At 41.0% G+C, this 27522-nt stretch overlaps 1 protein-coding gene and 1 long non-coding RNA gene across 5 annotated transcripts in view; one reads left to right on the forward strand and one right to left on the reverse strand.

Annotated features, from left to right (window-relative positions):
- Positions 1-18103, forward strand: part of Rora (RAR related orphan receptor A) — a 713188-nt gene extending 695085 nt beyond the window's left edge. For 3 of the 4 annotated variants that reach the window (XM_013117427.3, XM_040739983.1, XM_005075486.4), the window contains 6 exons: positions 575-696; positions 2411-2543; positions 3353-3460; positions 4897-5007; positions 6215-6327; positions 8366-18103. In XM_013117427.3, coding sequence (XP_012972881.2) covers positions 575-696; positions 2411-2543; positions 3353-3460; positions 4897-5007; positions 6215-6327; positions 8366-8530 — 752 coding nt within the window. In that variant the 3' untranslated portion in view covers positions 8531-18103. The remainder of the gene's footprint in view (positions 1-574; positions 697-2410; positions 2544-3352; positions 3461-4896; positions 5008-6214; positions 6328-8365) is intronic. The other variant, XM_040739982.1, reaches the window with a different exon arrangement.
- The window catches only part of LOC110341912, a 58806-nt gene continuing 42770 nt past the window's right edge, over positions 11487-27522 (reverse strand). The window contains exon 4 of the long non-coding RNA XR_005874809.1: positions 11487-11569. This is a non-coding gene — a long non-coding RNA (uncharacterized LOC110341912). The remainder of the gene's footprint in view (positions 11570-27522) is intronic.

The following is a 27522-nucleotide window of genomic DNA, read 5'->3' on the forward strand; positions in this document are numbered from 1 at the left end:
AAAATCAAAGGTAATGGCCAGTTGTCACCATTAAAGCTGGGGACATGTTCAGTCAATAAAGTGCTTGCCATTTTGGCATGAAGACCTGAGTTCCATCCCTGAGCACAGCACTGGGAAGGAAGAGAGTGAGGAGAGCAATTAAGGAAGACACTCAAAACATGTGCACACATGCAAAAATAAAAGTTTAACATATAAGCATACACACTTACATAATATCCTGGCTTTTCAAGAGCCACTTTTGTTAGGCTGTCATAAAATGTCAGGAAGCAACTGTCAATCATTTTCCTCCCTACCTATGGCAATCAATCTCTGTTCATCTCCAGATACTGGTAGAAAGCCTATGACAAGGTCAAGGTCATCAAGGTCTCTGATTCCAAGAGACTTCACGGGGTCAGTGTTGGCTTTGCAAAGCCTTCCTCCTCCGTCCCGCTGGGTCCAAATACAGAAGAGCTCCAGGTTGCTTACAAAGGAACAAAACTTGTCGGCACACTGCTTTACAGGAGTTCCTTCTTAAGGCAAATGACATGAGTTACTGGTTCCTGTTCATGGTTGTGACCTCTCATTTTCTCCCCAGAACACCTTGCGCAGAACATATCCAAATCCCACCTGGAAACCTGCCAGTACTTGCGGGAAGAACTCCAGCAGATAACATGGCAGACCTTCCTGCAGGAGGAAATTGAGAACTACCAGAACAAGGTAGAGTGGGAGGAGTTTCTCTTCCCTTTGAGGCAACACTGAGAAGGGGCTTCGAGGAAAGCACTCATTCGAGAGTGCAAACAGCCCGAAAGCAGACTGCCTTGCACCAAATCCCTAATCTCTGCTTAAGGACCCTTGCTGATCCCAGGCTCAGATGCTAGTGGATGACAGTTCGGCTGGAACACATTGTGTTTTATAAGTCCCTCTGTCTGCCAGCGGGAGACTACATCAGGCAGCTTCCAAAAGCTAGTCTCCATGAGCCAGGATTTATCCTGACGCCACAGAACATTTTGAGGTCTAAGAACTGGTGAAAATAGTCAGCGCCATGCTGTGTGCTTCTAGGTTAGCACGGAGTTGGTTAGGGATTGTGGACAAGGGCAGGGCTTGGGATGCTGGAGAGATGGTTCAGTGGCTAACGGCACTTGCTACTCTTCCAGAAGATCTGGATTGGATTCCCAAGACCCACATTAGGTAGCTCACCTGTTAACTCCAACTTCATCGTGTGCGAGCACACAAGTGTGCGTGCACACACACACACACACACACACACACACACAATTTTTTTTAAATAAAAATTTAAAAAGGAGAATAATGAGGCTGTAACTGTTCAGGACCAAAGATGAGCCTGCCAGGTGGTGACCCTATATGCTTTTATCTCTATGACACTGGCCAACGGCCACTAAAGTGGACGGGGAAGCTGAAGGTAAGGTAATGGTAATTATCCATTTTGCCTCTGGGAAGAGATGTGGTGGCTCTTGCCAGTGATGGTAGAAAGTCGGGCTGGGAAAGGACCACGGAGATGATGGTGGTATATCCTCCCCTTCACTGGCACTGAGGAGAAAACCATCATACCTTGCCTATGGCTGCACATTGAGAGCATCAGGACCATGTCCCCCATGCAACTCAACTCCAGGGTTTGTTCCCCATTACTGTTAGAAGCAACTTTAAAGCCCACGGTGTAGCGGGAGAGCAGATGAGCAAAGCAGACACTCCAGGGCACTGTGCTGAGTGGGAGGGTGGGAAGAGCAACAGCTAGCTCACTTGGGCTGCCTCTGAGTACACAGCCACCCCCAGCACCCACGCCTCAAAGGAGAGCCAGCAAGCCTTGTGAAATAGGGCTTCCGCCTCAGCTCCACTTATGCCTATTGGCTGGGAAGCCTCAAGAGTTTTGATGTCATTTCTGAGTAGGAGACAATTATACAATTATACAAATCATATAAATGTATGAAACAAAGATGTTATCAAACATCTAGCTCGGCAGGTACAGACAAAATAAAATGTACTTGACACCCTTTTCCTTCCCTCCACACCCAGTAAAGTATGGGTGAACTCCCTAAAATAAATGAACTGCTTAAAAAAAAAAAAAACAGATCCTCCACGTACTGTGGAGCGCACAGGTCCAACAGTCATGTAGACTGCCTTCCTGACTTGTATTTAGCTGTTGGCCCATATGTTCAAAATACGCCTGACTTTCTAACCCCCAACTTCACCACCCCCATTCAATTGCCTTCAAACAGTAAGCAAGGGATCTTGGGAGGCAGAAAGGATGCAGAAGCAGGCTTTCGTAACCTAAATAACAGAGACTATTTTTTTAATCCTATAATCTTTTTTTAACCCATTTCCAAAGAAAGCTTTTTACAAACTAGGAAGCGCGAAGCTAGCTGCACTAGGGTTCCCAGCTAGTCTTATGTTAATGCGCCTCCCTCTTTCACAGCAGAGAGAGGTGATGTGGCAGCTGTGTGCCATCAAGATTACAGAAGCTATCCAGTATGTGGTGGAGTTTGCCAAACGCATTGATGGATTTATGGAGCTGTGTCAAAATGATCAAATTGTGCTTCTAAAAGCAGGTATGTGCTCTGCAAGTGAATCCTGATGTCGCTTCCAGCTGTTTTCACCCGCTTGTTAAAGAAACGCTTGCTAAGGGAGGTGTTGAAGCCGTTTTCTCAGTGACAATAGCTCAGGGTTTGCTTCGCAGAAACTGAACCCTTTTTATAAAAACATTTTAAAGATATGTTCAGCGGGACTGGAGAGACGGCTCAGTGGTTAAGAGCACTGGCTGCTCTTGCAGAGGACCTAGGTTCAATTCCCAGTACTCACATGGAGGCTCACCACCATCCATAACTACAATTCCAAGGAATCTAATATCTTCTGACCTCCACAGATACCAGGCATGTACATGGTACACGTATATACATGGAACCAAAACACCCATGCATATCAAGCTATTTGTGTGTGTGTGTGTGTGTGTGTGTATATATATATATATATGTATTTTTTTAAAAGATGTTCAGGAAGCATTCCCTCCATTTTCTTATTCCTCTAGGAGGAAGGTTATGCTTGGGAATATTTGCATCCCAAATCTTACCATCACCTTCAGGCTCTAATGCAGAGCTGTTGGGAAGACATTTATGAGCTCAAAGAGTCATTCCTATGGTGATTGTTTAAATAAATCTGAATAATGTTTCCCAAGCTGCTCTAAAGCTTTACGCTGAGATGTGAGCCAGTCTTCTGCCCCTTGGACAGAGGCCTGCTGTGACTGATAACACTAGGTGCCCTGCACTCGGCCACTGTGCCCTCTCAGGAAGGCCTCTGTATTATCACCTCAGAAAGGAATTAAGATCGGTGAAATAATGCTAAGCAATTCTTCCCTGCGCAGGCTCTCTGGAGGTGGTGTTTATCAGGATGTGCCGTGCCTTTGACTCTCAGAACAATACCGTGTACTTTGATGGGAAGTATGCCAGCCCTGATGTCTTCAAATCCTTAGGTAAGGAAGTCTCACGCTGTTATCTCTGTAAATGGGGGTCATGTTCAAGGATGTGGCTGAATGGTAGCTCTTGTTCCACAAAATGAACAAACCCAAATTAGTTTGGAGCCCAAATTAAATGGTGATACACCTATCTTACTATGTGTAGCTATTTGCTATAAAACAGCAAGTACTTTTGTCTACATCATATGCAAACTCAAGTTCACTTGTAGGTTAGTCATTGAGTAAGTTATTGTCTACATCACATGTAAACTCTTTGTAGGTTGGTCATTGAGTGAGTTATTACATGACTTTTCTGTTCACCTTCCGAGTTCAAATAAATGAGATTTTCTAAAGTGTTTAAATAATGGAAATAATACAACTCACATGTGAAATGAAGCAAAAATGGAAAAGCCTAGCATCCCTGGCCTCTCATACTGTAACCATTTACAAAAAGGAAATGGAAACATGGAAAAGTCCAATAGATCCAAAGAAAACAATGACATATGCATTATAAATAAGTCCTTTTGAGTTTCTATAATTTCAATAATCAGAATGTTGCCATTAAGGAGAAACAAAGGGAACCCAAGATATGTTGAATGGCTTATTTTAATCATGATGAGTGTTCCAGTGGCGAAATCAGTTAGCGTGCCATACCTATTTTAACCATGAGTGACAGGAGGCTTATCTAAGTGCAGCATAGCCCATTGCCACTTACAGAAAGTAACCAATTGACAAAACTAATACAACAAAAGCAAACTTAACTCATTGTAGGTGAGTTGAATTGTTGTTTTAGTGGACTTTCACTTTGTTTTGAATTTGATGAATAGTCCAATAACTACACTACCAGCATGGAACTGAGTATCGTAGCCTATAGGGCATTGCAGTTAGCCAGTGCCCATTAGACCCTGTTCATTCAAACCGAGGGTTCTAAAGTCAGACAACCTGGCTTTGAATGTCAGGTTGTGACCATGGGTACACTATCTCTGTTAAGTCCCTGTTTCCTGAGCCCTAAAATGGGAATGCTAATGGTAACATGCCCCTCACAGGGCTGTTTTGAAACCTGAGAAAACACTAAGAATGTTGTTCAAGTAGATATCTGCCTGGGAATCACAGGAAAGATGTTCTCTCTCCTTACTGTAGATGATGATGGGGAGTGGGGGCTTCTTATGTGAAGCAGATGGTGGTGGCTAGGATACTACTGATGATAGCAGCATGATGATAGTGGTGATAACGCTTTGTGATGATGTTCACAATGCTAATGGTACAAGGAGATGGTACTAGTGATGGTGATGTTGGCTAAGCCAATTTCTCTTTTAATACTTCAGACTACTCACCTGAGAAATGCTCCTACTATCCTGTCTCATCTCCAGCATCCACATCTCCCTTCACCTTGTTCTATATTCCTCTCCTAGGATAACCACTGACACCCTAAACTTCCTTTTTTTTAATCATAGGTTGTGAAGACTTCATTAGCTTTGTGTTTGAATTTGGAAAGAGTTTGTGTTCTATGCACCTGACTGAAGATGAAATCGCATTATTTTCTGCATTTGTACTGATGTCAGCAGGTAAGAAAACCAAACAAAATACAAGTCTACGACATGTCCAGGTAAAGAATGTTTTCACAAGGCACAGGACTTTTACATGTTATCCAATATTTGAGGGGCTCCCAAGAGCAGCTGCCGCCCTTATTTAAAGTTTCTCAAAGAATACCCTCTCTACACAAACACTTACAACTCTTTTCTAAAGACCTTATGGGACTGAAGAGATGGCTCAGTGGGTAAGAGCACTTGCTACACAAGTATAAGGACCTGAGTTCAGATTTCGGCACCCACATTAAAAAAAAATGTTGGGCGCAGTCACACACAAGTAAGAGTAATCTCAGCACTAGGAAGGTGGCTGGAGGTCTGATGGCATTTGCTACTTGCCAGCTCCAAGCTCTATCTCAAGGGAATACAGTGGAAAGTAATAGAATAAGACACCTAATGTCTTCCTCTGGAATCTACAAACATGTATGTGCACGTGTATTCTTCTCTCAAGCACACACAGGGACAAACACACACAGAGGGGGAGGAGAGAGACCTCATGATACACAGATAAAAATTGTAAGAAGTAATAGCTTGATAAAACATTAGCCAGCACTAACTCCACATACCAAGACAGAGGATTTCATAGAATAGGGTTGCTCTTCTTGATGCCAGCCTTGCCATCCATAATCTATCTGCCTCCAACCTACTTTCCCGGTAGGTCTGTCCCTTGACAATCCTGTACTTGGAATTCTCACACAAAGATGTTCCTAAATTAACAACCCTGTAGTCATTTGAAATTCTATTGACAAAAGTTTGAGTTGCCCTGGATTAAAAAGCAATTTTACATTTCCAGGAAGGCCAGCAGGACAGGTAGGATAGTACCTGCAAAAGAATTATCAAAAAAGCTTGGGGAGGGTGGGGCACTGTGAGTGCATATGTATTCTTTTGAGTTTAGCCCTAATGTAGAGGAAAAGAACCCTCCCTCCCTCCCAGGACCAGTGGGGGGGAGAGAGAGAGAGAGAGAGAGAGAGAGAGAGAGAGAGAGAGAGAGAGAGAGAGAGAGAGAGAGAGAGAGAGAGATATCAGAGATTGTCTTTGCATCCTGCAGAAGCAAAGCTGCCAAGAGGGAACCCTGTGGGTCCATAAACACACATTAGAGCACAGTAACCAATGCTCTGGTCAGGAGGAACAAGGGTCTGATGCTGTGTTGAAGGAACCGCACTGAGTCTCAGCTTTTCACATTTAGATCGCTCCTGGCTGCAGGAAAAGGTAAAAATAGAAAAACTGCAACAGAAAATCCAGCTAGCCCTTCAACACGTTCTACAGAAGAACCACCGAGAAGATGGAATTCTGACAAAGGTAAGGTCCAGAGAGGTTCTCCTGACCCCACCTGAACTATCTTCGGGCACAAAACTTGCTTACGAATGTCTTTCTAAGTCACATGCCCAGTCCCAGAAAGTATCAGTATGGCATGGGCCACTCACTCAGAAAATTCTGTTGGGCCAAAACTTACTCAGGTTAAACTCTGTTTATTATAATTGATCACAGACTTTCCTGCAGTAATACAGCAATCTTGGAAAACATCACTTATCGGATGTTAATTATGTGTATGGGGGGAAGGGGTGTGCATGCAAGTGCTCAGAGAGACCAGAAGAGGGCACCAGATTCCCTGGAACTGAAGTTAGAGGCAGCTGTGACCTGACAAACTTGTGAACTGGGAACTGATCTCTGGTCATCTGCAAGAGCAGTATGTGCTCTTAATCACTTAATCCCAGCCCTGGGAAGACTTTTTCCCCCCCTTAAAGAACGAGCCCTTTCAGGAACCTCTTCCTGTTTTTTTTTTTTGCTGTTGTTGTTTTTGGTTTTTTTGGTTTTTCGAGACAGGGTTTCTCTGTGGCTTTGGAGGCTGTCCTGGAACTCACTTGGTAGTCCAGGCTGGTCTCGAACTCACAGAGGTCCGCCTGCCTCTGCCTCCCGAGTGCTGGGATTAAAGGCGTGCGCCACCAACGCCCGGCCTCTTCCTGTTCTTAAAACATAAAAACATAAGCATAAAGTAAGGTCAACATGCAGCACTGATGTAAAGCAGGAGGACCTTCGAATTTAGAAGGAGGAAGCAGAAAGGGTCTAAAAGAAGATGACCATATATTCTAATACCGGTTCTCTTAAATTCATTAGTTATCAGCAATGCATTGTTTCTGTGTTCTATCACTTTCCTATTTGTGTGCTGTATTAAAAGCACGAGGTTTCATTTTTGCTAATTGTCTTTTACAGCTAAAACATATGATAGATCTCTCAGTGCTGTTGCTTCTGATGTTAGAAAAGCATCCGTTTCCAGTCTTTGCTCAGTTGCTGTGTTGTATTGTACAAGAAGGTGATGGGAAACGTTTGATGCTTGGGTTTCCTTCCAGATTCCTTCTCTGGTTTTCCTGATAGCTTGGGGGAAGTTAGGAGTATTGATATTGGTTTTGATTTTGTACATTGTCAATGAGCAAGAAGGAGATCCCAACTGCTCAAGGATGAGGCCATTATAGAGAGGCCCTGACCCAGACAGGATCTGGTAAAGCCATTTCCTAGCTACAGTGACTCTAATCTGCAACCATGAGACACTTTGTTTTAGTGCAGTAGGGTTTACAAGCATCTCTGCAAGCCACTACTGCTGTTACCTTCATCTGCTAGACTTTCATTCGCTGAGACCCTGAGTGGCTTTAGTATAGAGAAAGCTCTTTCTCTAGAAGAAAATCGCCCATAGCATTTACTCGTGTAGTCTGGTGAATGGCTAAGAGGCTCAAGACACTAATCAGATGATCTGGGTTTGGCCCCCACCCCCCAGGACCTACATGGTGGAAGGAGAGAACTGGCTCCCAGAAGTTACCCATACACACACACACCATATAAGCATGCTTGCACATGCACAGAATTGAGATAAATGCCATTAAAAAAAAAAATTGACTCACACTCATCCTGCATACAGCGTATAATAGGTACTCTTCTCTCTAGCAGTAGTGCCCCTGCTAACCAGGACTGCCACTCACCTACTTCTCTGTCAGCAGACTTCTGGTTTTCCCACTGAGGCAGCCAGGAGAGCTCCAGATGGTACACTCTGGATTAGGGAAGAGCCCAGAACCTCATCTGGGCTCTAGCAATATGGGAGGGGGGGGGCAAATTTGCTTATGAATACCTCCTTGAGTTAAGTTATTCATATTCAAAATGCATTTGCTGTATTCCAAGTGTTCTAACATAGGACCTTTATCTATCTCTTCCCTGCCCCCTCACTGGAGGCTTAAGCAGCAGCAAATGTGTCTTCACCATGGTGAGCAATGTTGTGGAAGTCTTCCTGAGTCCTTGGTTTTCACTCTTATGACTGCCCTCCCCTGACTGTCCTTTCTCCTGCTTACAGCTAATATGCAAGGTGTCTACGTTAAGAGCCTTATGTGGACGACATACAGAAAAGCTAATGGCATTTAAAGCAATATATCCAGACATTGTGCGACTCCATTTTCCTCCATTATACAAGGAATTGTTCACTTCAGAATTTGAGCCAGCAATGCAAATCGATGGGTAAATGTAGTACCTGAGCACTTCTAGAACATCTGAAGTACAAACATGAAAAAAAAAGGAAATAAAACAATGACAACGAAGACAAAATTAACTGAGACACTTTCTATGGCCCTGCACAGCCCTGGAGCGCCAACACACTGCACAGACATCTTGTGGTGATCGGGGTTCAGGCACAGAGGGAAAACAATGAGAACCAATAAAAGCTAAACTTGTTTTGCTCATGCATATGATTTCCACTATGCCTACAGATATGGACCCTTTTCTGTCTCGACTTCTAGAGCGGTTGACCTCTGCATATAACAGGAGGAGGGTACTACAGTCAGAGGAGTCCCTTTTCTTATAGCTCACTGCCCTCAGACTCTTACGGGTAACAACAGAGTCCAGCAGTAATCGGTGACCCCGGTATGCATAGCGGGGGTTGCAGCATTACTTTGCACAGCTTGCTTTTCTGTGTCATGAAGGAAGATTTTGTTTCTCCCACCGATTATTGCCGGTCAGCGGGATGGCGTGAAAAGGGGATCCATAGCGCTCGCAACAATAGCATTATAATATATTACACAGGGTAAATGGGCATGAAGACTATATATAGCTAAAGAGATATTGTTTATATATTGTTTTAATTAATATAAAATGTAGTGACTGGCGTAGCTTTTCCTGTTGAATTGATAAGGCACTTTCCGTTTTGCACCTTTTGTTTTCTTTAAATGCTAGCGTGTTCACTGTCGCCGTGTCGCATGTACACCAGAAACACAAGTTTAGCTGAGAAGGCTTGGAAGGTACGTCGGGAGGTATTTATGCTGCTGTTTACAAAACAAAAAACAAAAAACAAAAAAAAATTACTTTTAAAAGACTGGCTGGTCATATCCAGAAATCAACATGTTGAATTTCTTTTCCCACCTGTAAATTTGGAATTAACAGATTGCTCCCTAAATCATGCTTTGTTTTGCATGCAATTAAGAATGGGTGTGTTGCCAGGCGGTGGTAGTGCATGCCTTTAATCCCAGCACTCGGAAGGTGGAGGCAGGTGGATCTCTGTGAGTTGGAGACCAGCCTGGTCTACAAAAGCTAGTTCCAGGACAGGCTCCAAAACTACACAGAGAAACCCTGTCTTGGAAAAAAACAAAAACAAAAACAAAAAAAACAGAATGGGTGTGTTTATGCTTCATACAGAGTTGAAGGAGTATCTGGTGCTGTGGGCTTAAACCATATCTGCATTCTTTCTTTTAAGTCTTTAAATTGCCACCTTTGGGAAGTGAAGGAGGAGAGACTCTCATTTGACATAATTCAGTAGTCAAAGGGAAACAGTATCAACTTGGAATTCTGATGCTTAGAACATATTAGTAACCAGAATGTTTATTGGACTGTAGCTCTTACTTAGAAGCATCCAAAGACTCTACGTGGAGCAAACACACTCCCCACAGTCATTGAATGTCTTATGTTCTTGGCATCAGGAGCCCTAAGAATTCATCTCAGAGAAAACCAATCCTAGACTAGCTGTTCCAGATTCTAGACATGCTGCTGTCCATATTGGGTGGACAAGGGATGAAGAGGGAGGAAGGCAGTGTTGAACCTGTTTCCCATATTTAAAATAAGCCTTCAGAGCGAAGGTGATCCCAGCTGCAAACATTCTCTTCTGTATTTATCTTCACTAGAAAACTGTGGACTGTAAGTTATTTTTTTAAATATTTAGAAGATAGTTTGGCTTTTTGTTCAGGTAAGAAATATTGAGGTATTTTTGATTAAATTTACATTTAAAAATAATCCCCAATGGGCAGAGGAAGGAACATTCTCATGTTTGCAGGTGTGCGTATTTTAAAAGCAAATGCCCTGAGGCTAGAGAGATGATGGCTTAGTGGTCAAGAGCGCTTATTGTTCTCTCAGAGGACCAAAGCTTGGAACCCAGCAATCGGATCAGGCAACTGTTCCCTGTTGGCCTCTGTGGGCATGGGCGTTAGCACACACACACACACACACACACACACACACAGTGAGAGAGACTGGACATTTTTTTAAAAAATCAATAAATCCTTTAAAACAAGTGCCCTTTTGAGAAATTGGGAGGCATTTGGAAGATGATTTTGGTCACAAGATACTGGTCTGGCCTCAAAGACCGTATCTGTAAAGAAAAGGGAACATCTTCCACAGTACAAAGTGGGTACTTCTATGAAACCCTGTACATCCAATGACCTCCTCTGCCACTAGGGTCCTTCTAGAATCTTTTGCCAGCATTTCTGTTCCTACTGATGTCCATAGGATGGTTTACCAGGGCCAGCTTCCCAGAGCACTTCCCAATTTTTAACTTCACTGACTTTCTGCCTTATTTACTGAGGGACTTGGAAAGTAGGAAGGAAATATTTGTACAGAAATGTATGGGTGAAGCCTAAATGACATCTTTTTTTCCCCAGAAACACAGTAAGGGTTTTACCATAAACAGGAGAGAGATATTTACTTAAATTTCTTACAAGCATAGAAAATTTTATGTGTTTATATAGAGAGGTTAGCTGTCAGCATATAGTATTTATATTGGGCAAGAAGGGGTAAATCAAAATTTTATTTAAGCATAGTTCCTTTAAAGATTAATAGTATTTATATTCTGAAAAGAGTACAGTTTTGTTATTTATTTGCCCTTTTTTTCTGTTGTTTCTCCTGTGTGAGGGAATGGTGTGAGGTTTGGTTTTCTTTTTTTTTTTGCTTTCTTTTTTGGTTCAGATTCACTAAATTTGGGGATGGTTTTGGTAAAGTATATTAACTTCTTTTTAACCAAAGCTTTCTGCATATGACCAGCCTCAGGTGCTATCGCACTAAAGAGCAACTAAACCGAATTCCAGTGTCCACCTGTGAATAAGGCAAGCTGATTGAACCTCTCTAAGGGTGAGAGAGAAGGTGACACTGAACTTCAGAGAAACTCATTTTCCCAGAAAGGATTCTGCGTGTACCTGATGCAAAACAAACACAAGATACTCCAGTCTCAGTACCATGCCGTGGTGACATTGCTTTTACAATACAGCAGGGGAGAGTGGTGTGATGCTGTTTCCAGGTGTTCCTGAAAGAAAAGCAGGAAGTAGGCTTTCAGAGCAAAATCCTGTGACATCATAGGGACAGAGCCATAGTGATGGACGCGCTCTGAGAAACTGAGGGGACAACTGACTATGATTTGCACCTAAGTTGAGAGTCACAGGGAGTCCAGAACAGGATGTAAAACCTTTGGCATTTTTCTTTTATTCCTTATTGTGAGAACCACTTGTGTGGTGTGTCACAAGGTGGCCAGTGACACAGAATCTCGAGGCTTAATAGTTCATTGCATTAAAGTTGCCTGAACTTAAAGCCTCGACATCTCCTGGGGACTGAACAGTATTGCATGCTCAGCTGCTAGAACACCGTCAGATAACTTTTTTTAAAGAACGTAAATGAGGTTTTTGCACAAAATCTGAATGTTGTTACTACGATACTCAAATGATCCAACATCAGGAAAAACTGGCCTTGGCCACCGTGAAATCCGAAGTGCAGTTGAAAGCACTTTGTGGACAGATCACAAATTGTGCTAAGGCTATGGATTTTTTAAAAAGCATTCAGCATTCTAATTTGTGTTAAATTCATAGATATTTTTTCCCAAAGTCTTTCACATCCTGATTCACCCTTCCTAACCTAAGGAAAACATGACTTAAGACACTGCTTGTAAGTTTGGTTGTTCCTTAGCGAGTGGGTACCAGATCTCTGTGAGTGGATGGGGGTGGGCTGAGGGTCAGGGGAGGAAAGAGTGTGTCTGCCTGTGTGTGTGTGGCTTTCATGTGTATGATATGCGTGTGTTAGACTGCTTCTAGGCTACTAAGTGTCAATGGAAAAGAAAATGTATTCAAAATACATAAATCAAAACTAGAAGATGGAAAAAAAGATTTATTCTATACAAAGCCTTGTCTGGACCACTCTAGAGAGACTTCTATTTTTTTAACCCTTCTATAAATATTTGATGGCACTAGAAATATTCCTGCAATAAAATGTGATTTGTGTAAAGAAAAAAAAAGATTTTGTAATGTGAAACAAAGAAAGAAAGTAATGTAATTTTCTAAAAAAAAAAATACAAACAAACAAACTTTGTATTATTTTCTTGATGGAATTTGCCTATCTGTCTTTGGAAAACTTTTTATTTCATTGAATGTGCCATAGTAGATGTACGTGTTTTTAGTTTTAGACTAAGGGATGGCTGTTTGTGTTCCGACATTCCAAAATGCAAAGCAACTTAGAAGAAGCCTTGATGAGGAGGTTTCAGTAGGATGCAAGCGACTCTCCTTGTTGCTTTTTTGCACACGTCTTTAATTCCTACCTAGTGCAATATCTGTACATAGAGCACTTGCGGGTGTACTTTGATCCCTCAGGGAAAAACACATATTTGTACAGTTGTTGGGTTTGTTTTGGATTTTTGTTTGTTTTGGGGTTTATTTTCCTTTTTGTTTTTTGGCTAAGGAATGTCGATCGAATCACTTGTTATTGTTGAGAGGCAGCCAGATAATCAGCCTAAAGCCACTGTTTCAAACACCGATTGTTTGAGTCATGTCTTTCCAGTACTATTATTTTCAAATAACAATTATTATTAATAATAATAATAAAAAGCTATTTTCTGACAGTTCTTTGTGCTGACTGGTGGAAAATGAAAGGGGAAAAATAACGCACCTTATGATTGACTTACTGTGAATGACAATCCATCTTGGTGTCAAGGACAGAGCCCTGTTATCTGGAGTTGGGGCTGAGAGTCAGAAACACTGTGCTCAGGGATCTTCTAAAACTCTTAAACAGGGTGGCCAGTGGACTGGGACAAATTGTGTTCTTAGTATTAAAAAGAATGATGATAATTCTATCCCTCCAAGGCACAAGTGAACTGTAGAGAAGTGTGTATATATGTGTGTGTCTGCCTGCCTGTCTGTGTGAACTCTTCACTGTCTCATTTTGTTGAGTTCAAAATTCCTGTGTTTCAAAGTACTTTGTAACTCCTGAGGCAGTGTGAAGTTCTGCCAGTGTGTATGAAAGATGAATTCAGAAGTGATAGACCAATCAAGGAGCAAACTGTAGCCCATTTGCTGTTTTCCTAATAATTAAAAAAAATCATGGAAAACATATTTCTTAATTTTAAACAGTTTCAATTTTTTTTTCTAGACAGGGTTTCTTTGTGTAGCTTTGGAGCCTGTCCTGGAACTCACTGTAGACCAGGCTGGCCTCAAACTCACAGAGATCCGCCTGCCTCTGCCTCCTAGTGCTGGAATTAAAGGTGTGTGCCACCACTGCCCAGCTACAGTTTCAAATTCTATGTTCTGAATTAAGTTTTTTTAACCAGCAGTAAGACCTATCAGTGAAATGGGCAGCAACAGAGTCTTTCAGAGCTAGAAAACAAGTTGTTTGTTGTTGTTTTTCGCTGCATTCTCCTCCAGGAGCAAACCAAACTCCTGTTATGCAAAGCAACTCCTACGCCACATCTCTAGCTTTTCTGGTTTGTAGGGTTATTTCTTCGTTTTCTTGCAAGAGATGACTTCTAAAGACGGAGGAGTCCCTTCACGACAGACCATATCTCCGTTCAGTTCTGAACCGTGGTTCTGTTCTCATTCCCATATACCGCTTCCCATAAAAGTCAGCTCACGGTAGCTAATGATTCTGAGTCTCCTGCCCCCTAATACATGCTTGGCAGAGTTACATAGCTTCTTATTGCTGTAAGAGAACTTGGTATGGGGGAACCTGTCCCTGTCCATCATGTGACAAAACCTCCTCACACTTTGAGTGTAGGAGGAGACAGAAATCTCCCTCCTCTCCTTTTCTCTCTCCATCCATATATACATGTGATAGACATTTTTAGATACCATCACAGGGCTACCTCTTATTCATGAAGTTGTGTTACAAAACCCCACAAGGGCAGCCTTATACTGTGGATCAGTTATGTGCCCAGAAATGCAGCCACAACAATCAAATACTAATCAACTGCTATTTTCTGTCATTATGGTCTTCATTCTGTTCTCTGAGCACTAATGTATGAAATGTTTCCACCAGTTTTGAGAATAGGGACTTCCCATTGCTGTTAACTTTTAATTGATTGAGAAGGCCAACTACCAATGTCTTCGAAGGTGATTGGTTGCACTCCTGACTGTGTGTGCTTCCTGTGCCCGTGCATGCATGTGTGTGATCAGCTTGTGACACTCTCAAAATATATTTTTTTAAACAAGCAGGAAGGGTGCTTCATACCAGGAAGGTGGCTTCATACCAGGAAGCCACCATGAATGGGGGCAGAGCATGTTCAACCACACACACACCCTCACAACTTAGAGCAATAAACACTGTTCAGTCGCTTATTTACTTGTAAATGGGTGACAGAATATTTAATCCAAATATAAACCACCTTTTCCCAGGGGTCTAGTGTGGAGAGTGGAGTTGAATGTTTGGAAGAGATGCCTAGAGAATCTGTGTTCTCTGTTTACATGCAGTGTGTTTTGTCCCATAAGCTGTCCTATGCTTTTTCTTTGATCCTTCTAGAAGCTAAGGACAGACAACTTGCTGTTAGCTTTATGTGCTATGCATGTCATTATGCTGTCCTCCTGGAACAACTGGCTTCTCTCTGGTGTTCATGTATGATTCCTTTCTCATTCATTAGGATTTGTGTGGAGGAGTCACTACTTCTAAGAAGATGATCACTGAACATGTTGCATACTTAAATGCAGAAATTTCTTGAGCAATATAGTGAATATGATTTCACACACACACACACACACACACACACACACACACACACATGATCCATATGTACTGTACAAATCTTCCTGAATCCTCAATTCTCTGCTTATCCACAGTCGTTTGAAATCTCATCTACAACAGTGGTGAATGTTTTAGACAGTAGGACATTAGCTGGCTGCTTCTTTAAATGTACCTGTATTGTCTGCCTGCTCCTTTTGTGGAGATGTGTTTTTGTATTGGATATTTGGGCCAATGGGAGGCTTCAAGCTACAACATATTTTCCCAGTTTAAATATATTGAATTTATGACAAACCCCAGACAAGGCTTTTAATCTGTAAAGAACTGCAGTGTTGGGTGGTTTATTTACAAACCGTTTTCAATGTTGTCCATTTTTATGGCACCTTTAACAATATACTTGTTTCCAAAGTACAAAAAAATAATAGGTTAAATAATCTAGCCATAACTGAATGTCAAGCAATAAAACAAATGACTTTTGTGCATAGACTTTAAAAACTACAAATTTTAGACATCTGCATGTAAATGCAATCTCTTGTTTACCGCTTTCTTCAACTCAAGCAACAGAGTCCATATTTACTATTAACTTAAGAACTTGTAATGGCCTGTACACATTCTCTCCTACTCTTCTTTCAAATTTACCTTCACCCCTGCTTTTGAGTCATAATATTTAATGTTGTTCTGCACACCTCTATACAGTTAACTTTCTGGCTTTTGTTCTGTATAGATAAGAAGATGTTATATTATAAACAGCCTACTCAGTGCAAATATTTATCTGTTTATCAAATCCACAATATGCTGTGTAATACTGGTTTTACTATATAATCTATTTTAGACATAGCTGTTTAGAACTAGAGTGTGCTATTTTTGTGTTTTTCTGATGTGTGGTGCTAGATAAGTTACTTTTGTGAACAAAAAAAATATCCCTTTTATTCCTAGACAAAACCACCTTTGGGTCTTGTTAATTTCACTGAGTATAACTATATATTTGTATATATATACATATATAAATATATACATATATCTACCTGTACCCAACTGGCAACTGTATCAGAGTGCTGGATTTGGGACATGCTTTTCTCTTTAAATACATAATATCATTATATAAATTATTCTAGAGTGTATTTAATTAGGATAAAATTACATCCTTAATATGGATATTTGACATCTATTGGGTGAGTTTGTTCATAAATATGGACATGAAAAACTTTTACCATTTAAGTGTGTTGCTCCGCTTTACATAACATCTCTTGAGCTGAAAAAGAATTTGACAGGCCTTGACCCCAAGGCAACAATCTCGTTTAATGGAAAAATTCTTTCTTGCCTTACTGAGGAACTCTGTAATTGGCACCTAACTGAAATATACATTAATTCCTAGTATAGATAATATGTAGAATATTCATGGAAGATCAGTAGCACCGCCAGCCATCCCCCTCTTGAGATACGGACATATACATTGGGCTTCACTCCAAATTCAAAAAGGGAATGATACTTTGTTGTGGCTGCAACCAGTTCTGTGAACTGAGTGGAGGATCTTTGTTAACTCTTGGACCTCTTTCCCCAAGACTGATTGGCATTGTTAAAGTTCTACATCAAATATCTAGTTAAGGATGTAATTAGCCTTCTTAAATATTGATTAGAATTGTTCTGTAATATTACTGAATTTGTAAGATCTTTAGCAAAGATTTTTGAGCAATTTATAAATATAGAGCAAATGTTTCTGTTTACTGCACTTTTTGTAACTGAAGGTGATAACTTCTCGAGTCACAATTAGTGGATCCCACGCATCACAATATGAACTTAGCCACCATTCTGGACATTTTCCATTTTTATTGCTGTTCCCTTGGTTATAAATGTAATCAGGTGGTTAATGAAAGCTAATGCTAATAACTGATCTTTTAAATTGAATTTGATACAATTTAGGGAGATATCTCTTTTAATGCAATCATGCCATTCCTTAACTGTCTAGCTTGAAGAGAGATTGAAACATTTTTTTGTTTGTTTGATTGATTGATTGAATGATTGATTTTTGCTCAGTTTAGTATCCCAAGCTTCCCTAGGGTAGAAATCTTATCTCTTTCTACTTGCACATGGCCAGTACATGTCAGCATTTGATAACTTTAAGATGACAAGAGTGCCCACAATTAAAACACTCTCCACCCTGAGTGTTTTTTTGGCAAAAACTGATTAAACATGCAAAGTCATACAGTTAACAATCCTATAACCAAGTCTACAGGTCAAATTGTCCTTTTGGAGGACATGAAATGCTGAGTCTAATTGTGTGTGGGTCTCCAGGATCAAGCACACAAATGTCACACAACTCTACAGGTAACAAGCCTGGCCTGCTGTAAGTAGTCACGAAAGGTTGGAAGCAGCGATGCCGAACCTATAAATAAGATGCTGTCTCTCTTGTGTACAGGATGTAAAGCTTCTTTTTCTGTCACACTAGAAATGCAAACCATTTATGGGATTCCTAAAACCATAGTGTGGACCTGAAACTTTGCTAATGATCTTTACTAGAGGCTCATCCTACTTCTCACTGACATTGGGTTTTCTTTTCAATCCTCTCTCTACAGTAGTAGACTCCTTAGTCCCAGCTGTTTATTTTATTGAATCCTGAATTTAAAGAAAAAATATTTTGATTCATTTTGTAAATACAAGCTGTAAAAAAGAGAGATTTAATGTTGTCTTTTAAATACTCCAATTTTCATTCTAATATGGATGTTGTTATATTGTACTTAGCAACTGTACCTTTAACATTACAGTACCTTTATTAAAAGTGCATTGAACACATCAATTTTAGATGTGCTTTGTGTGCTCTTATCCTATAATAAAACTTCAGCTTCTAATGGAACACTTGTTTTCGCATTTCTTCCTTACTGAGTGACACTATATACTTTTCTAATTATATCTCCCCTCTTGTGAATGGTCTTCTAGTGAACCTTGATAATCAATAAGGCCCACAGACGAGTAACCAACAGTGGCACCACCTAGACTATTAAGGATGGCTCAGTGGTTAAAAGCACTAGCTGCTCTAGAAAAGGATCTAGATTCAGTTCCCAGCATCCAAACGGTATCTTAGAACTGTCTATAACTCCAGTTCCAGAGCATCCATATTCTGGTCTGCATGAACACCAAACATGCATATGGTACACATGTATTCAAGCAGGCACTCATACACATAAAATAAAAATAAGTTAAAAAAATATGAGTCCCAAACTCCACCCAAGACATGGTAAATCAAAATCTGCATTTTCAAAAGCTCCAGGTGGTTGGTGATGTTACAAGTCTCAGGTAATTAAAAAAAGAAGACATAAACTCACTTCCATTCTGCAAGGGAAAAAAATAGCACAACAGAGCAAGCTACCCTCTTAGCCAGGGGAATACCTTAGTCACTGTTCTGTCATTGTGAAGTGGCACCAGGACTAAGGCAACTCTTACAAAAGAAAGCATTTAACTGGAAGTTTGCTTATAGTTTCATAAGGCATCGCTCATTATCATCATGAGAAGCAGACAGGCATAGAGTTGGAGCAACGGCCAAAAGTTTCACATTCTGATCCACAGGCAGCAGGCAAAGAGAGACATTGGGTCTGCCGTGGGCCTTAGAAACCCCAAAGCCCACCCACAGCAACAAACAAACCTCTTCCAATATAAGCAAATCCACTCCAATAAGGCCACACCCCTAATCCTTCCCAAAGAGCTCATTGAACTGGAAACTGAGCATGCAAATATATGAGCCTTTGGGGGCCATTCTCATTCAAAACACCACAGCACAGGAAGAAGTGTTAATTTGCAGATAATAGCTAGGGATTAGTGCTCACTATTGGAAAGAATGGTTGAGCCTTCTGGTTTTTGTTTTTGTTTTTTGTTTTTGTTTTTTTTTGTTTTTGTTTTTTTGTTTTTTGTTTTTATGAGACAGGGTTTCTCTGTATTGTTTTGGAGGCTATCGGTCCAGCCTGGCCTCGAACTCACAGAGATCCGACTGCCTCTGCCTCCCGAGTGCTGGGATTAAAGGCGTGCTCCACCACCGCCCGGCGCCTTCTGGTTTTCAAGATGTATCCAGGTCTGACTAATGATAGCAACCCTAAGTGCAGGGGAGAAGATGTGAATGTTCATCATACTTTCATCTTTGCTTTAAAAGCCACTGTGATGGAATGGCTAAAAAAATGCCAAAATTTTTGTTTGTTTGAGACAGGGTTTCTCTATGTAACAGTCCTTGATGTCCTGGAACCCACTTTGTAGACCAGGCTGGCCTCGAACTCACAGAGATCTAGCTGCCTCTGCCTCCCAAGTGCTGAGATTAAAGGATGCCAAAGATTTAAAGCTTGACTTGACCTGCACTGCCACTGCCCTACCCCAGGCTTCCCTTCAGGAGATTGCTTACTTTAGGATGAACCATGGATTGAACATGTGATAAGTATCACACCACTTTAATGGTTCAACAAAGTTACTGTGAATTATTTTTAAAGTAATATCAAGAACTTTTAGGGAGTCTGAGAGTGTGTATATATATTCCTCAAGAGTTGTCCATCTAGTTTTATTGAGACAAGATCTCACACAGGGATCTGGGACTCATAAAGTGGGATAGGCTGACTGGCCAGAAAGCCCCAGGAGTCTCTGTCCCTGCCTCCCCAGCAATAGAATAACAAATGTGGGCTACCACATCTGGAATTTTATGCAGATACTAGGGATCACACTCAGGCCCTTATGCTGAAGCAGCAAGCACTTTACTGACTATCTCCCTAGCGCCCCCCCTTTAAGTTTGTTCATTTGTTTTTTTGTTGTTGTTGTTTTGTCTTGTTTTTGTTTGATACATTATTTGTCCCAGACTTGTCCTGGGCTCACTACAGTCCTCCTATTTCAGCTGTGACTACACATATGCACTGTCACATCTGACCATATTTTAAAATATTCTCAAGTTAGAATAAAAGCAACTCTCTTGATGTTTGCTATATGTACACACACTACAATGCCTAAGCAAAATTTTTATAAGTGAGAGTTATTCCATAAATATCTGAGTTTGTCTAAAATTTTACTTCATGTAAGGAAATCATTCCCCATATTTTTATTCCCAAATTACTTAAGGGAGAAGAAAAGGTCATGTATATGACACCATCCTATAAAACTACCCAGTACAATTACAATTACTCACTTCTGGTGTCTCAGGAAATTGAGAGATAATGAAAAAAAAAAAGAGTTGGAAATCTGTAATTTGTCACATCACCTCTAGGTCTTGTCCAAATGAATACCTAAAGTCCTTCTGTTTAAAATAAATTCTAGTCTATTGAACTTGCTTGTTCGGTGTCCCTGGGAGCACTTAGTTGGGAATATAAAAAGAATTTCTTAGAATTATCCTCATAATGATCACATACAGAAGTCAGAAAGGAGAGCAAGTGTCACATCAGTAGTAGACTCTAGGAAAGAAAGCAAAAGCAGCAGCCACTGACTACCAGCTCACAACACTATTTTAGTTTCTGGTTGGAATTATCAAGCTTTTCTCTTGAGACAAAATGAAGCTGAGAAGCATCACATTGTAGAAATCTAATGTGCACACAGGTCAAGTGGGCAGGGATGGAGAGCTCAGTTTCTCCCAAATGCTGGGCTGCTGCATTCATGGTGTCAGGGAGGGCCTGTTGTGCTCAGTCCAGCTCAGCACCTTGACACCTTCTCTTCATGAGGACAGAACTGGAGGCTGGTCTAGTCCTGTCAACCCAACAGCCCAAAAATGGCCATTAAGGTCACATAAGTCACCAGTAAAACAACAAATGATAAAGTAGAGAGGAAAGCCTGGCCTAGTGACCTACACCCTTATTCCCAGCCCTCAAGAGGCAGAGGCAGGCAAATCTCTGTGAGTTCAAGGATATCCTGGGATACAAAATGAATTCTGGGACAGCCAGGGCTGTTACACAGAAAGACCCTGTCTTGAACTGCCCATTCCCCGCCCCAAAAAAAGAGTAGACAGGATTAATAACGAATGGGTCCCAAAATACATTTAGATAGGAAGATGAAGTTCTAAATTGCTAATGTTATAGCACATAGTAGGACAACAACACTATATGCTATTTCAAAAGAGGATTTTGACTATTCCCAGCACAAATGATCAAATTTTAAAATGCTTATTTGTTTGGATGCTAACACACTTTTAACCAAATGTCACACTGTATTCCACAAACATGGAAAATTATTTTGTACATACTACAACTGTAAAAGAAGGGCATTTTGGTAAGAGATTTCTCCTGAACCCCTAAAGAATCACACCAAAGCCTCCCTCTGCCAGCCCCAAACCCACCCTGCATCCCCAGGTACATTGGCCCCAGCTGTGGTCTGAGCATTTGCCTTTGTTTTGGCATCAATGACTTCTGATGTTAGAAACGGTTAATTTGTGTCTCTGAATTTAATTTTATTCTGAATTTTCTTTTTCTTTCCTTGGAAAGTGAAGTAATTGATTCCATTGAAGCATGTGTCACCTCTCAGGAACCATGTGTTTCTGTCCACTTGGGGGACTTGTGGGTCCCTTTGGGGGAGGAGAAGTTGCTTCATCAATTATTTTTTACTTAGAAGACAAGTATTTTTTACTACTGTACTGGCCCTACCCCAAATTAATTTTGATTGTGAACTAGTCCCAGACCTGCAACTTGTACCATTCTCTCCTTATTCCTCTAGTAAAACATACACTGAATGATACAGAAAAGAGGAAAATTGTAATTCTCTACTTGAAATTATCTGTTGCAATCAATTTCTCTGAGATGTTTAGGTTTGCCCCCCCCAAAAAAAACAGCTCACCATTCCAATGAGGGCTTATTTTAGGGGTCTCTTTTGTTCAGCCCAGGGCCCATTTAATACAGAACAAAGTGAAATATGCTAGAGAAAACATTAATCACTGAGTAGGAAAATGTGCAGGCTTTTGGGGCTGTTTTCTGGCACTGCGTATCTTAAAGCCATGGTGCTGTGTTGGGTTTCATGATGGATGACAACTTCTCCCCACTTAAAATGCCACTATTACTGAAAAGCCAAATTTAAGCAAACTGCTACTAGCAACATTTCCTCAAGTTTCTAAGCCAAACCTCTTTGCTCGAGAGCTATTTCTGGATTCTCACATGCAGAGTACCTTATGGATGACTAGTAACTCCTGAGGTAATTCATTGAGTGAAGTGGTTATTAAACTATAAATTCCCAAGGCCCAGTTTGCTCCACATTAGCAAAGGAAGCTCATTAGCTGACTGAGAACTGATGAGGTCAAGGAGAAAGTATATTTCTGTCTTGATTTGGTCTGCAAGAGAAATACATACCTAGGTAACAACTGCCATCAAAATTCTAGCCCTATGAAACATTGCACAAACTCAAAACAAACACACACTTTTGACAATTATTCCAAAGTTAAATTGGTTCACTCAACGTAAGAATCTCTTTCAAAGTTTTGCAGAAATAGAAAACCAAAGTTATTTTGGCCTAAAAATCCGGAGACAACAATAGTGCAATTAACTTGGGAAATGCTCTACCAAATCCTTAGGGAATTACTCAAATAATTTCTCATTGTTAGTAGACAATTCCACTCTTAGGTATTTACTCAAGCAAACAAAAACACAATGACTGTGTCTAAATGTTCATAGCTATATTCTTCATAATCTCACCAAGAGGAAACTTTCCCTAAACAGTCATCAAAATGTTGAATAAGTACATTTGGGTATGTCTGTAAGTGAACTACCATGCACCTACAAAAAGGAATGAACTACTAAAACATACAGCAGCATGGACAAAGCCTAAACCCCAGATAACTAAGAGTATACACTTAGAAAATCTCGTTGTATGATTCTGTTAAATAACATGTCTGGTCAGGGCAAATACGTGAAAATGGAATTCATAGTTGTTATGGGGCTAAGGATAGAAAGTATTGACTACTATTAGACACAAAAAGAAACAGTCGGGGGCAATGAAACTGTCCTAAAACTAGGTAGTGTTGATGGTTGCAAAGTCCTACACATTCACTAAGTCCCATAATAATACAGTTAAAATGAAATAATTATGTAGATTACAGCTCAAGAATTAGTTATTACACAGAGTTGTTAGCCATAACCTAGAGAATAAAGTTTACCTCTAGCATCTTAAATTAAAGACAAACCTTGCTCCGAGTCCCCTTCCACTCCAGTGGTCTTCTCCCTGTCCCCCTCCATAAGACAACCACTTTTCTTTCCTCCCCAACATTCAATGCTGTTTTATATTGTTCTGGGCTTTTACACAGCTGAAACACCTTCTGTCCTCATCCTTCAAGATCTGATCCAAGCAAAATGCCTCATAAAGGATCCCAGCACTCACCTGCTCCTCCACAGAGGAGGCACCAAAGCCATCAGGTGTTCCTGGTACACAGTGAGTACAAAGGGCATAGCCAGGGGGAAGATACTGGAAAAAAAATTCAGGAGAAAGGGGACTCTTTAAGAGTCACAGAGAAGCAAAATACGTACTCTGGCCTTGGCCACTCCAGAGCTGGGGTGTGGAGCATTCCCTCAGCAGAGAAAGAGTAGAAGAGAGAGTCACAGACCAGGGAAAGAGTGGAAGAGAGACTCACAGCAGACGACCAGCAAAGATCGTGGTGCTCCTAGCTAGGCATCTCCAGGGCTCTGCAGGCTTACACAAACAATGAGACCTGAATTGGCTCAGTAATCTGACTCTGGACAAAGACTTCATTCAAAAACCCTCCTAAGGCTGTAGCTGGAAGCCATCTTGAGATGATATGTATTGTCTAAATTTGAACTACTTTGGGGTTCAAAAATCCCCACATATTCCCATTTCTGAAACTTCCCAGACATTCTCCTGCCCTGTGTCAGCAGGTAGGCGCCTCACAAAAGTTTGAGGCCAGCCTAGTCTACAGAGTGAGTTCCAGGACAGGCTGGCTCCAAAGCTACACAGAGAAACCCTGTCTCAAACAAACAAACCAACAAACAAAAAAACCCACCAATCTAGGAGTGACTGAGTAACACTGTTGCAACCCCCTAGCATGAATTTTCCTAGGGAGTCTATTTTTAATGTAGACAGAAAAATCAAAGAAGGGATTCCATCCAACTACAGCTTGGTGGATCCATGATTTCATTGATGGAACTTACAATGTCAGATGACAAAGGCAGCTGAATCATGAGGAAGTCCTCCACAGCACCAGGGAAGAGCTTACTCCACAGAACTTCTTGTCTCAGCAATTGCTTTAGGATTTAGGGTGGGGCAACATAAGTCACTGCCCCCCACACACCTTAGCAAGTTAGTAAGTCCAATCTGGAGATGGCCATCTGCTGGTGATCACAGATGCTCTGCTTCAAAGTGGTGATAATCATGCCATTATAGAGGGAACAGCTGCTTGCTCTCTGTGGGACCACAGTTACCATTGGTTGGGGAACAAAGGAATGGACATTCAGGATCTTGTCTTCAAGACCAGCAGTGTAGCCAGTCTCCTGTGGTTTCACACCAGTGTCAGGCCTGAAGGAACTTAGCTATACAGTTATCACCACCCCTAGCTCCATTTCACCAATCTGCTACATAAAAGACAGGGTTAGAAGTTTGTAGTCCCAATCCACAAAGCAGTAGGCTAAGCAATCAGAGGCAGCAGCTGGGCCTGGCTGTCAGAGACCTATATACACTGCCTGGGAAGAAACTTTGACCACACTCAATCCACTCCCTGAAGAGACTATTCAGTGTGTGGAAGCCTTCCTATAATTCCAACATTTAGAAGGTTGAGGCAGGAGGATTGTAAATTTGAGGCAAGCTTGAGTTTTAAGCCGAGAATCAGTCTAGCCAACAGGCTACAGATTGAGACCTTGTCTGAAACAATAAATAGAAAGGAAAGGAGAGAAAGAAACAGATAGACCAGTGAACTAAAGAGAGAAAAAGGTGAGCTATAACAAGCTAGGGCTAGAGCTCAGTTCTAGAGTCCCTGACTACTAGCATACATAAGGCCCTGGGTTAAATCCCCAGGACAACACAACAATAATAAATCAATAAACAGCCAAGTATATAACAAAAAAGAACTATAAAATCTACAAAATGCTAAATCACATTTAATAGTAGCCCCCATTATATTAAGAGATTTCTCAGCAAAAGCCCTGAAGGCAAAGAGAGCACAGAATGACATATTTCAAGTTGTAAAGGAAAACAACTGCCAATCAAGATTACTATACTCAGCAAAGCTATCCTTCAGAAGTGAAGGGGAAACAAAGATCTTCCAAGATAAGCAAAAACTGAGGAAATTCAGAACTACCAAACCAGCCTTACAACAGACACTTCATGGGGTATTCAGAAGTGAAAGAAAGAAGATACACAGATGAGATAATACAATTTAACATTGTCAGTACAATAAACCATCATATCACAAAGATGAGTAAGAGGGAAACAAAAAGTACTCAAAACAACTAGAGGAAAATCAACAAAATGGAGACCATACCCCTGGATCTTTCAATAAAACCTTTGAATGAAAGTAAACTAAATCTCCAATTAAAGCATACAGGCTCTTGGAGTATGGTGATGTATTGCTATGCCTATAACCCTAGAGCTTGAGAGGTTGAGGCAGGAGGATTGTGAGTTCAGGGCTATCCTGGCTACATAGTAAGTTTGAGATTACATAGCGAAAGGCTACACAGTGAGACCCTGTCTCAAAACATCAAAATGGTAAAAAAAGTCAAAAAACAAAACAACAGCAAAAGAAATAAACCCCATCAACATCTGCTCCCAACACCAGTAAAGACAAACAACGAAAAGCAAAAGGGTAGAAAAACATTTCAAGCAAATGGAAAAGAGGCAAGATTCAGTAAAATTGAAAGGGAGAGCACATATTGCAGCTGATATCACAGAAGTTCACAGTAACATTAAAAAGTTTCATAACCATGTTAACAAATAGCAAAATGCAGGAAAAATTGGACACATCTCTGGAAAATTTATAAAATGAGTAGGTCAATAATAAGCAATGATATTGGGTACAAGGAAGGTTAATGGAGTAGGAAGTATGAGCAGTAGAGGCCTATAATCCTGGTACTTGGGTAGCTGAGTCAGGAGAAACACAAGCTCCACCCAACCTGGTCTCCACGAATGTATACACATACATACATACATACATACATACATACATACATACACACACACACACACACACACACACACACACACACACACACACACACACACAAATTTCCGGGCTTCTGGGAGTGGGAAGATATTCCAGGCCGAGTAGGATCTTGGTCTGCAAATGGATACTTTCTTGATATGTTATCACATGGTGGAATGGTGGAGATGGATATCTTGTCTGTCTTCTTTTTCTTACAAACTATACAGGATTACCCAACCATACATACCTAATTACTTCCCATAGTCTTCACTGCAAATAACCATCACACTGCAGGTTAAGACTTCAACATATGAGCCAAGCAGTAGTGGTGCATGCCTTTAATCCCAGCACTTGGGAGGCAGAGGTAGGCAGATCTCTGTGAGTTTCAAGCCAGCTGGGTCTACTGAGCAAGTGCCAGGACAGGCTCCAAAGCTACACAGAGAAACCCTGTATCAAAAACCAACCAAGCAAAAAAAAGACTTCATCATATGAATGGGTAGGAATGTAAACATTCAGTGCCTAAGAGATGGCAGAAGTCATGAGACTGGAGTTTTAGTTTTCGTTCACTGGGCAAACGATGCTGAAAGGTGAGTTGACTACTTGGACTTATGCAAACAGAAGGGTTATGTGAGACAATATCCAAAGTGGTTTCTGATCCTAAAAAGTGTCATTCTATCTGCCATCTTGCCCTTACTAGAACTCAGATTCACCAGGCCAGAGCATAATGGTAATAATCTGGATTTTTTTTTTTAGGTTTTTTGAGACAGGGTTTCTCTGGTGACCTTCATATTTTGAGGTTTCAGTTCAAGACCAGTTTGATCCATTGCTCTTTGGCCTGTGAGGCAAAAGATCAGGTGTGGAAAAAGCAAAAGTGTTCCATCCCACGACAGCAAATACAAGTCTTTATCAAAGACACTTTCAGTTCCTCAAACTAGCAATTTCCCTCCCCTGGGCTCACACAACGTCTTCCTTGAACCTTCGTGTTAGATTCCTGTCACTGTGATTTAATAGAGGGAAGGTCTATATTCACCTTGTGCTTTCAATCTGTGGTCATTTGACTCATTACTGGGCCTGTGGTGAAACAGTGTCAGAAAGCACATGGCAGTCCACAATAATGCACCACCTGGCAATCAAGAACCAAAAAAGAGGGGAAGAAGGAGCTAAAATCCAGTGTCTTTGTCCCTGGCTCCCAA

Source organism: Mesocricetus auratus, unplaced genomic scaffold (genome assembly GCF_017639785.1).
Source record: "Mesocricetus auratus isolate SY011 unplaced genomic scaffold, BCM_Maur_2.0 Super-Scaffold_100691, whole genome shotgun sequence".
NCBI lineage: Eukaryota > Metazoa > Chordata > Mammalia > Rodentia > Cricetidae > Mesocricetus > Mesocricetus auratus.